Source organism: Populus alba, chromosome 1 (genome assembly GCF_005239225.2).
Source record: "Populus alba chromosome 1, ASM523922v2, whole genome shotgun sequence".
Classification (NCBI taxonomy): domain Eukaryota; kingdom Viridiplantae; phylum Streptophyta; class Magnoliopsida; order Malpighiales; family Salicaceae; genus Populus; species Populus alba.
Window position 1 is genome coordinate 34791663 of NC_133284.1, and position 12932 is coordinate 34804594.

General features: G+C 31.4%; 1 protein-coding gene across 1 annotated transcript; it reads left to right on the top strand.

The window, feature by feature from the left end:
• The first annotated feature begins 1465 nt into the window (after positions 1-1465).
• LOC118055318 (small ribosomal subunit protein eS6) lies at positions 1466-3896 on the top strand. Its single transcript, XM_035067181.2, has 6 exons — positions 1466-1591; positions 1731-1795; positions 2224-2281; positions 2370-2478; positions 2636-2908; positions 3440-3896. Exons 1-6 carry the CDS (start codon positions 1586-1588, stop codon positions 3676-3678), a joined length of 750 nt encoding a protein of 249 aa, XP_034923072.1. The 5' UTR covers positions 1466-1585; the 3' UTR covers positions 3679-3896.
• Positions 3897-12932: the final 9036 nt, after the last annotated feature.

A 12932-nucleotide genomic window follows, 5' to 3' on the forward strand; every position in this document is an offset into this window, starting at 1 on the left:
GTTCAAAGACCTTGTTTAAATGTAGATTTAAACTAAGGTAGTGGTGTTGGAATCTTATAAGACATATTGTAAATATTATAGTTGTATGAGCGAGAGGCAATAAAACTTTAATGATAAATGATTCTTCATTGACAACAACAAAAGTTTTATTCATTTAAAGCGCTTCAATAAGTAAATACCATTCTTTATTTTAAGCACTGTTATTTTTATTATTAATATGTATGCTAGGACTTTTAATTTTTTATCATTTATAAGTTTGAATATATTCTTAGTATGCCTGCTAATATTCTTTTATTTATGTTAAAAGCATGTTTGGCTTTAGTTTTAATTTTGCATGTTTATAGATTTAATTATGTATGTATTCTAGGCTTTTCTTGAATATATATATTTTTATATATATATTTTGTATGCTCTTGTTATGATAAACTAAATATCTTTTTTCACTAGTTTAGTATTACTTTGAAATACATATATATTAATGGTTTGTTCTTTTGTAAGATTTGTGAACTTTTTCAAGGGTTTGATTGAAATTTGTGTAGAAAAACATTATCTCTCATTTTCTTTTTATTTTTTTTTTGGTATAAGAAAAATAGTCCTCTCTTCATAATTGGCTCTTCTTCTTCTTCTTTTTTAGTTTGCCTCCCCCGCTCCCTTTGTTTTGTCTTTTCTTATAAGAAGAGCCTCTTGTCTATATATCCTTCTTCTCTTATTAGAGGTTAAAGACTTTCTTCTAGATTTAGTTCTCTTAAGGGTTTTAATTATATTTATTTTTCAATATTTCTTGTTTTCTTGGTAGCTAATTGTTTTGAAAGAGAGTTTATTTAGAGTTTGTTTATATGATTTTGCTGGTCTTAAAGGAGGAGAAAGCTAGTGATTTATGCTTAGCAAGTTTAGACTTTATGGATAACAATATTTGTTTTGTGAATTTGTTTTTACTATAGCTCTAATGTTGCCTCTCAATTTGAAACTCCAGTTTTTTTTTTTTTTTTTTTTTTTTATATATAAGGATAAGACAATTGTTCTTGAGTTAGTATTTTAAGTTTGAGTAGTTGTAACTTCTAGATTGTTCCTTTGTTTTTCTTACTATGTTTTCTACTTTGTTTGTATTTGATTTCCCTTTTCAATGAATTTTCATAACTTATTTCCATTTAAATAAAATAAAAAGTGCACGTTAATGAGTTAAAAAAAGTGGAGCTACATTTTTTTAATCTTAAATTTAATTTCAATATAAAAAAAACTATGAGGAATGCATTCTTACAATCAAAGATACAAAAAAAAAGTAGAACAAAAACATGCATAGCTAAATAATAATTATTTATTTCTTAATTTATCTATACATTAATTGAATATATTTCTTAGTTTATATTTCAAATCTAAAACCTGAAAAATTATGGGCCGGAAAAGAAAAAGGAGAAATATTCGTTAATCAGGCCCAAACGCCTCTCGACATTACCTCCAAACCCAACCCAAATATATCACTATAAAATCCCTACACACGTAAATCCCTAATTTCTTTTGTCACCGCACAACCAAAGCAACACCACAGTGTTTGAAGCTCGCGGCGAGAGCTAACAGTGGATCCAAAATGAAGGTTTGAATCTAACAAACAAAACCCAGTTTTCATTCATCAGAACTCTTTCGATTATTTTCATTTTCATAAGTTTCAGTAATTTTGGTTAAGAAAACGATATTTTTTTCTTGTTTGATGAAAATCTTTTTGTTCTTTGCAGTTTAACATTGCAAATCCAACAACTGGGTGCCAAAAGAAGCTTGAGATCGATGATGATCAGAAGCTGTAAGCTTTTTCCCATTTGCCTTTTCTGTTTTTCTGCTTGGTTGTCTAGAAAATTTAGAAACGAAATGCTAGAGTGTAGTTTTACTTTGGTTCAATTTTGATTGAGCAAGTAGTAAATTTTCTGTCTTGTGTTGACTGTTCATGAAATGGGTTTTTTTCTTTTTGATAAATTTGATTTGTTTGTTTGTTGTTTTTCAATATTTTTAATACCCTTTTGAAATCCTCGGAGATTGAGTATAAAAAATTTCGAAACTTTCTATTTTTTTTTGTGATAGAAATTTGTATCGATTGCTTAAAATTAATAGAGAAAACAACCCAGTGTCCTTTGTTGTTTATCGGCCTATGAAAAGTTATCAAGGTTTTTGTTATGTGGTCCATTGAGTGTTTTAAGAAGAAACTGATTTTTACTATGTGAAATTTGGATACAGGCGAGCTTTTTTTGACAAGAGGATCTCACAGGAGGTCAGTGGAGATTCCCTTGGTGAGGTATGATCCTACAGCCCTTATACTGCATTTTTTATGATGGGTGTGGTCAATGGTATGTTTAGCTTACCTATGATTTAATGTTTGATAGGAGTTCAATGGATATGTGTTCAAAATCATGGGAGGCTGTGACAAGCAAGGATTTCCAATGAAGCAGGGAGTTCTGACTCCTGGTCGTGTTCGTTTGTTGCTTCACAGAGGTGGGTAGATTGTGGGGTTTCTGTTTTTGTATAATCTAGCAAACTAAGAATAATGTAATTGGCTGGTCAGGTGTGGAATAATACTTTGAATTAAGTTTTTTTTTTTTTAATTAATCGAGGAATTGAATGTGTTTTGCATCTTTTGTTGTTTGAGAAGGCACCCCTTGCTTCCGTGGATATGGAAGGCGCAATGGAGAACGCAGGAGAAAGTCTGTTCGTGGGTGCATTGTTAGTCAAGACCTCTCTGTTCTGAACTTGGTTATTGTGAAGAAGGGTGATAATGATCTACCTGGTTTGACTGACACTGAGAAACCCAGGATGAGGGGTCCAAAGAGGGCATCTAAAATCAGGAAGCTTTTTAACCTTTCCAAGGAGGATGATGTTCGCAAATATGTGAACACATACCGCAGGACCTTCACAACAAAATCTGGTAGCGTTTCTAAGACTTTTTTACTTGTATTTATTTGATTTGCATGGCTATACATAGGGAAGTGCTGATGAATGTATTTGCATGTTTAGCAGTCTTTCTATTTGAAATATTGCAGCTGTTGAAACATTAGAATTGTTTTGCATAACGTTTTCCTTCTAGCAAAGTTTGTTTTTCTTGGTCTTCTTTGCCTTTGAATAAATGAAGGTGGCAGGGCTGCAATGCATGATAGTTTGGTTTCATCAAATCAAGTAGCCTTGGAGCCAGTAATGTAATGGATTTAAACTGTTAGTTTGCAAACAGAGATAAACAGAATGTATAGTGTCAAAACAAATCCCTTGATATATTTAAAAGTATAAATTCTCCATTAACAATGATAAGAACAAGTATATAAGAATTTAACAATCTTTTCTGATTTTGGGTGATGTGGTCATTGGGTCAGGGCAGGGCTGTTAGGAGAAGCATTGTAGAAGGCTGTTATATTTAGTTCTAAATCATACACAATAATGAGTGCCTTTTTTTTTTGGTTTGCAGGGAAGAAAGTCAGTAAAGCTCCAAAGATACAAAGGCTTGTAACTCCATTGACTCTCCAAAGGAAGCGTGCCAGGATTTCAGACAAAAAGAAGAGAATTGCAAAGGCCAAGTCAGAAGCAGCTGAGTACCAGAAACTGCTTGCTACTCGGTTGAAGGAGCAGCGCGAGCGCCGTAGTGAGAGCTTAGCGAAAAAGAGATCCAGGCTCTCAATTGCTTCCAAGCCATCTGTTGCTGCATAGAGTGGTGATAGTTTTGGTGAAGATTCACCATTTCCTTTTTGGTAGTGTAATAATATCATGTTTTCGCAATTTCAGTGCTTTAATACTTCTTAAGATGAGATTTGTTTTGTTATTTGATGCTTGTTATGAGCGTTGTTCTAGCATTTGAACGCTTTAATTTATAGTTTATTACCTTGTGAAGGTGATTATGTTATGGGAAATGTTACACCTTTTTGAAATGGCAGTGCTTCAATTCTCAACGGTTTGGGTTGGCCAAATATGGTATTTAGTTTCTTGTAACAACCATCTCATGCACAAAGGGGTTATGGGCCTCGATTCTAAGTTGGTTATGGCATGGAATTTACTTTTTGTTACCAATATTTCCAATTTCTTTCCTAAAAATCTCTACAAGTATGATGATATTTCTGTCAGCTACATTTCTATCACTCGCACCTCGCTCTAGGCGCTTGAGAAGGCTCAAATTGAGGAGTTGGCTAAAGACCAAGCCACCCGGTCTGCAGTCCATTTCCCCTTTATTAAAAGAAGAAACCGAGAGGGCTAGGTGATTCACCATGATGGATCCCCCCCCCCTCCCCCGGATTTATTTGTCTATTGAAGTATTTTATTTGGTTCTTTAATGTTGTGTTAATTTGGGATTGATATTGGTGATTTGTTTTTTAATGATTATGAATAGAGATTTTGCAATGTTAGGAAAATGTTGTTGCTAATGCTTAGTTAAATGAAAAAAAAAAAAAATTCATTTCTTTAATTTAAAAGAATTATAGTTTAAGGTTGAAATTTGAAGCTCACAAAAATGTTTAATCTATTTTTACTTGAATTAGTGATTGATTTGCACTATCAGGGATAAAGTTTGTCTTCAAATTTATCTCGGCTCAATAATTCACTGATTCACATGAAATGATTTGTTTGTTTGGTCACTCAATTTTTTTTTTAATTTGATTATTTTAAATTGTTGAGATTTGACTTGGTAATTTGTTTTAATTGCCTAGATATGAGGTTTTTGTAATATCAAGAGAAAATCCTGACACTTGGTTAATGCTTTGATTTGACAAAATAAAATAAGATTCTTTTGATGAAAAACAATTAAGAGACCAAAATCAAAACTAAAACAAATATGATGAGCTGAATTCAACGGGCAGGACAACTTGGTTGGTGCATGTAATGCACACACCAATATGTGAAGGAAACAAGTCATGTTTAAGCAGCGCGTGCGGATTCCTTAGTGTTGTTGGAAGCATCGCGACAAGGTCTTTTGGGAGAGGTGATGTGTGTCGATAGAGGGATGACAATAAGACTCCAATGACATTTTTCCCCTCTCTATTTTCTCTCTCATTTTCTCGGGAATCACATTGGCCCAACCAAAATTGAAAGTTGCCCTATTATTTTAATATTATTTTAAATTTGTTTTCATTCTTTTAATTATTTTTTTTCTTTGGATTTTTTTTAAATTGATTTTTTTCTTAATTTAATCCTTCAATATTAGGTTGATTGAGAATTGGACTTAGTGATTTTTTTTAATGGGGTAATTCCAGTCTCATGACTTAGGTCACAGGTTTGAAAAGCTAACCTAGGTTGACATCGATTTTTTTTTTCGAGATTCTTTTATTTTACACTGATTATCCTTTAAAATTGAGTTTATTGAAAATTGAGTTTTGTGATTCTCTCCACTTTTCTTTCTATGGGGTTATTTTGGTCTCATAACCTAGGTTATAGGTCTAGCGGTTTAGCTTGGTTTGACTCAGATTATTTTTTAGGTTTTTTTTTAAGATTGATTTTTTTTTTTTGTTTTGCCCTTTAATATTTGGTTGTGTTGGGAATTGAGTTTCAAATTTGTTTATGTTTTTCCTTTTATTATGTTATCCCGTTCGCATGATTCAAGTCACGAGGCTTGACTAACTTACCCAACTTCGCTAGTTTTTTATTTTATTGAGGTGCTTTTTGCTTACATTTGTTTTTTGATTTTATCTTTTAGCATTGAGTTGTCTTAGAATTGAGTTACATAATTTTTTTTATTTGACAAACATTTTTTTTATAAGTCATTGTGATTGGTTTTTTTAGTATTATATAATTAAATAAAACTATCTTTTTAGTTACAGACGAGTCTATACAATTTTAACATGTTAATAACAATTGAATATTGTATTTTTACATTAATTTATTTATTTGTTTGCTCGGACACATGATAGCACGAGCAAGTGCGACACCAAAAGTGCCCATATCGACAATGGAAAACTCAAAATCCACCGTCCGCATCTCACAGTATCACTGTTACAATTTCCTCTTACTACTAACGAAGGTAACACATATAGTTGTTGCTTAAGTGGTTACTGCCACTTTGCATGTCATTATTGTATCAGTGAAAATGAAAAGAAAAGGAAAGGAAGACAAAACAAGAGAGAAAAAGAAAAACAATTGTGACTTGAATTGTACTATATGCCTATGCCAATCATTTATTATTGTTTTTATGATGAGAGTTTTTCTTTCTTTGCTAGTTTCTTAAACAAGAATTTTGATTGTAAAAGAAGATGGCAAGTTCTTTGGTTGTCTGCAACTTTTCTTTCTTTGTTTCTTTCTTTGCATGTACATGCTAGAATATCAAAGCTATAGTTATGTTTGTGTTAAAGTTGATGATGAGAGAATCAATTGAGAATTCATTTAGATAATGAATTCAATTTTGTGGTTAGAATAGAAGCACGAGTACGGATATTAGTCATGTTTTGAAATTATTAGTATATTTGATTTGTGTTACAGAGGAGGAGCAAAAGATGTTAGTTATTAAACTTGTTTGCTATGATTAAGTGTATTGAAGTTAGTGCTATAATAAATAATCATTAAAATAAAAAATACTATGAATCTAGTGTAAGTATTGAAGATTCTAATATTAATTAAGTACTTTGAAAATTGTAAATATATTGTATGGATTCTGATAATGAAAGATGCGAGAGTATTATTATTTAGTGTATTGTATTCCACCAAATCATGTGAGTAACCCCTCCTCTGTTATTCTGTTATTATTCTTCCAACAAATTTGGTATTAAAGCTTGAGAGTAGATATGGCTTCCAGTAATAACAATGCTCAGTTTCATGTTCCCTGTCTTCCAAAACAAAATTATGATATGTGGTGTATTCAATACACTGAACCAAAATCAACACGAGAAGAGGTAGCAATGAGTAATGCAGAAAGACAAACATTGAGAGAATCATGGAAGAAGGATAATAAGGCTTTATCAAGGACTTGATGAAGCAACTCTTAAGATGGTGGCACCAGGAAAGACATCAAAATAAATATGAGAAATGCTTAACTAGACTTATAGTGGAGTTCAAAAGACAAAAAGGGTATGGTTGCAAGCATTGAGAGGAGACTTTGAGAAGTTAAATAAAGAAAGTAATGAGACAATTTTAGATTACTTCACAAATGTAATCTCTTTAGTGCACCGATGAGAAGGAATGATTAAAATATTGATGATGTTCGTGTGATGGAGAAAATTCCAAGGTCTTTAGATTTAAAGTTTGATCATGTGGTTGTAGCAATTGAAGAATCAAAGGATTTGGAAGATTGATAGTAGAAGAATCAATGGGATCTCTTTAAGATCATGAGTAGAAAATTGATAGAAGAGGAGAAGAAAGATCTCTTGAACAAGCATTGCAAAAAAAGTTAACTGTGAAGAATGTTAGTGAATATGGTAGAGGAGAATTTTAAAGAGGAAGAGGAGGAAGATCATTCAGAAATCAAGAATCTCATTGTACATGAAATCAAAATTTTAATTTCAGAGGTCATGATGGAAGCAGGGGAAGAGGTCGAGGAGGATATTCAAATTGGAGGAATAATAATGCAAACATACAATGTTATGATTGTAATGAGTTTGGTCATTTTGCTTCAAATTATTCACAATATAAATTTGAAGACAAGAATGTTTACTTTGTTGAGAAATAAACTAATTCTAAAGAACCTATGTTATTGTTGGCCTGTGGAAAATTTGATGGTAGCTATTCCAGCACCTGATATCTAGATATAAGAGCATTAAATCAAATGTGTGGTATGAAAGAAGCATTTATTGGTATCGATGAAAGTTATTGTAACATTACCTTTGGAGATCTTTCTCAAAGACTAGTTGAAGAAAGAGACAAAATTCTTATTAAACTTAAGAATGGTGAGTAAAAGTTTATATCAGAAGTATTTTATGTTCCAGACATGAAGAATAACATTCAGATTTTGGGATAATTTATGGAGAAAGGTTTTGAAGTGCAAATGAAAAATAAGAATCTGAAGATTTTTGATGAGTTTGGAGTTGCAATTGCTTCAGTAAAAATGACTAAAAACATAATGTTTCCTCTAGATCTAAGTATGTATAGGTAAAATGTTTTAAAGTAGAAATCTCTAACATGATGAATTTGTGGCATCTACGATATGGACATTTAAACTTTGGATCACTAATGCTGATGGAGAAAAACAAAATGGTTCTTGGAATACCAAAGTTAGAACACACAAGCAGAATGTGTGAAGTGTATAATGGAAAAGCAGCACAAAAAGCCATTTCCAAAGAAGAGTTCAAGAGCATCTTAGCTTTTTGACCCAGTGTATTCAGATGTATGGCCTTATTTCGCTTACTTCCATAGGTGGAAGTAGGTATTTTCTCACTTTTATTAATGATTTTAGTGGTAAGACATGAATATATATATATATATATATATATATATATATATATATATATATATATATATATATATATATTAAAAGAAAGAAATAAGTGCCGAACAAATTTAAGGAGTTTAAAAATTTAGTAGAAAAACAAAGTAAGTTTAAGCTAAAATGTCCAAGAACAGATAAGAGAAGAGAGTTTATTTTTCATCATTTTGATGTTTATTGTAAAGAAAACGGTATTGTTCATTAGCTCACAATCCCAAAAACTCCATAACAGAATGGAGTATCAGAGAGAAAAAACAGAACTATTATGAACATGGTTAGATGTATGCTAAAAGAAAAAAAAAACTGTCCAAAAGAGTTTTGGAGAGATGCAGTTGTATGTGTTGTGTATTTGTTGAACAAATTTTCATCAAAAGACTTCAGAAGATCATGCCAGAAGAAGCATAAAGCCTAAAAAAAATAAAAAAATCAAGAGTTGATCATTTGAGAATTTTGGCAGTGTTGTTTATACCAAAATTCAAGAAGAAAAAAGAACTAAACTTGAAGAAAAAAGTCAAAACTACATACTGTTGGGATATGAAGAAAATTCATATGATTACAAATTGTACAATCCGATGATAAAGAAGGTGATCATGTTAAGAGATGTGAAGTTTGATAAAGAGTAAGAATGGAACTGGAATTCTGAAGATCAACCATAGAAACTAATTATAGATGAAGAACATATTCAGAAAGATGAAGAAGAAATCATGTTAGCTCCATCTCCACTAACTTAAACTAACAGTCCTGTTGATCTTTCAAGCTCAACAATAAGAAAGATAAAAAGCATACAAGAGATTTATGATGTAACATAAAGAATCAATCTTGATGATGTTAATATGCTTTGCTTGTTTCCAGGAAATGATCCTATTACATTTGAAGAAGCATACCAAGAAGATAGATGAAAGTAAGCAATGAAGGAAGATATCAATTCCTTTATAAAAAATAATACATGGGAATTAACAACACTTTCCGAAAGAAATAATGCGATAGGAGTACAACGGATTTTCAAGACAAAGAGGAATGCTGAAGGAGAAATTAAAAAACATAAAGCCAGATTAGTAGCGAAGGGGTACAAGCAACAATATGGAGTTGATTATAAAGATGTTTTTGCTCTAGTAGCAAGGATGGAAACAATAAGATTAATGATCTCTTTAACAACTAAAAAAAGATGGAAGATATTTCAGATGAATGTAAAGTCAGCTTTCTTGAATGACAACCTTGAAGATGAAGTTTATATAGAATAACCAGCTGGATTTGTGGTAAAAGGAAAATAAGAGAAGGTTTGCATATTGAAGAAAACTCTTTATGGCTTAAACAAGCACCAAAAGTATATAACTCTAAAATTAATGGCTATCTTTCATAAAAAAGGATTCATAAGATGTCCTTATGAACAAGCCTTATATGTGAAGAAAATTTTACAAATCAGAGTAATGCTTGTTTGTTTATATGTTGATGATATACTTTTCATTGGGGATGATCCTCTTATGATTCAAGACTTTAAGCAATCCATGGTGAAGGAATTTGAAAGGACATAATTAGGTTTCATGGCCTACTTTATGAGATTAAATGTGAAGCAGTACAATGATGGAATCTTCATTTCACAAGACAAGTATGCAACACAAGTTTTGAAGAAATTTGCTGTGGAAAATTGTTGTCTAGCAGACAATCTAGTTGAATATGAAACCAAGTTAACTAAATAAGGAGAAAGAGATTTAGTTAATCCTACATTCTACAAAAGTATTGTGGGTTACTTGTGTTATCTAACATGTACCAAACCAGACATTTTATTTGGAGTAATCTTGATTAACAAATATATAGAGAAGCTAAGAAGTCACATTTGAAGACAACAAAGAGGATCCTTCATTTTGTTAAAGGAAATGCAAGCTATGGATTATATTATTCATCTTCACAGAGTCTTGAAATTACATGATGGATATAATGACAGTGACTAGACAAGAAATTTAGAAGATAGAAAAAGCACAACTGGATTTGTATTCTTTATGGCAGAAACAACTTTTATGTGGACATCAAAGAAATAATCTATTGTTGCATTATCCACATGTGAAGCAGAATGCATTATTACTACATCGAAGATGCATCAGAAGTTCTTAAGCACTTGTAAAAGGTAAATGTTATGTTTGGTAGGAGTAAGCTACCAGGGGTGAATTTACATACAGTGGTCTCGAACCAAATATCAAAACCATGACACATGTATTGTTATAAGAAGGATAAATGTGATAAAAGATAAAAAATAGTAATGTAAAGTTAAAAAATCAAGAACAAAAAGAAGATTGAGAGGAAGATATATTTGTATTAAGTGTTTCTATTTAAACTCTCTTAGCTATTCTCTCTTTTTTTGTTTTGTTTTTTTTTCATAATGCTGAATTTAATTGTTTTTATTGGCATAAAGTCCTAAACAATCAAGGAATTAAACTAATATAATGAAATCCTAATCTAAACATGAATTGTATTATGTTGACTAAACTAGTTGACCATTTCTGAACTGGTCGACCAATTCAACTTATTCTAGCCGGTCAACTGGTTCCTTTTTTTTCAAAACTGGAATCTGGTTTGATTTCAACATCCCCCCTTGAACTTAATTTCTTCATAACTCCTAACACAACTCTCACATTGATAAAAACTTCATAACTGAGTGGCTTTGTGAATATATCAGCAACTTGGTCTTATTTCTTCACATACTTGACTTCAACTTATTTGCAATGCAATCTCGTAGTTAATTAAATCTTGTGTTAATATGCTTACTTCTATCATGAAATACTAGATTATTTGTTAATGTAATGGCTGGTGAGTTGTCCATATAAATTTCAATAGGTTTATCTTGCGGCATTCATAGTTCATTCAATAATCTCCTTAGCCATATGAAATGACAAATACATGATATAGTAGCTACATATTCAGATTCACATGTTGACAAAGTGCTATGGATTGCTTCTTTGAACTTCATATGAATGCTCTGTCTCCTATGTAAAAAATAAAACCTGTAGTGCTCATCTTATCATCCATATAAACCAGTTACTATCATTATAAACCATAAGTTCAAAGCTATTAAAATAACTATAGAACAAGCCAAAATCAATAGTAACTTTAATATATCGAAGAATTTGCTTCAATGATTTAAAATGTGTCATAGTTGGTATCTACATAAATCTACTCATATGTCCTACTCCAAAAAGAATATCCGGATGACTACATGTCAAATATCTAGAACTTACCTCTAAGCTCCTAAATGTTGTAGAGTTTATCTTCTCTCCTTCATCATTCTTTGACATATTAACTCCAAACTCAACCAGAATATTTACTCTTGCATAATCCTCCATCTTGAACTTCTTGAGAACATCTATCGCAAACTCTTATTGATTTATAAAGATTCCATCTTCTTTTTATTTGATCTCAATCCTTAAGTAGTAGGACATGATACCAATATCGATCATCTTAAACTCATTGATCATTAATTGCTCGAAGTCCCCAAACATCTTTGGATTATTTCCTATAAAGATCAAGTCATCCACACACAAACATATAATAAGAGTATCACCACTTTCTTTGATCTTTACATAAATAAAATATTCATGGGGGCATTTGAAAAATACATTCTTTAAGAAATAACCATCAATACGACGTCAATCGTATAACTTTAATCCATATAATACTTTTTTCAACTTTAATAACTTATCTTCATTTCCCTTCACCTCATATCCTATAGGTTGCTCAATATAGACCTCTTCTTCAAGAAAACCATTAAGAAAGGCTGATTTGACATCCATTTAATAGATTCTCCATCTATGTTGGGCAATAGTGATGATGATTAATTGAATGGTCTTCAATCTAACAACGAGAGCAAAAATCTCATTATAGTCAATCATATGCGTTTGATTATAACTTTTTGCCACTAACCTTGCCTTGTAACTCTCCATCTCTTATTTGACATTCTTTTTTTCTTTGTAGATCCACTTGACACCTATTGACTTCTTTTTATTTAGTCTAGAAATCAATCTCCATGTGTCATTTTTCTCAATTGATGCAATCTCCTTATCCATAGAAATTCTCCATTTTGCATCCTTTATTGCTTCTTCAAACATTATAGGATCACATGTAGAAAGGTGACACTATAATGCGACATCATCATCAATTGAATTAGTTACCTCATATAAGTCATCAAGGCTCCTCATCTTTCTTGGGAGACTTGGTGAAGTGCCACAACTTGAGCTTCCACTAGAAGAAGAAGAAGAAAAAAGAGAAGTTGAGTTCATTGATGTTTGTGGAGGTGTAACTAAAAGTTCTTGATGATCTTCATATCTTTCATCCTCTTTATCAAGAATTGGTAGAAATTCATATTTCTCACCATCCTTTACTTTCCAATCCCATGCTCATTCTTCATTGAACTCAACATATCTACTAATCACCATCTTTTGTTCATTAGAGTTATACAACTTGTATCTTTTGAACTTTTGATCATAACCCACAAAGATCATCCTTTTGCTTTTTCCATCTAACTTGGTCCTTACTTGATCATCTACATGCACATAGCCAATGCTCCTAAAAACTTTCA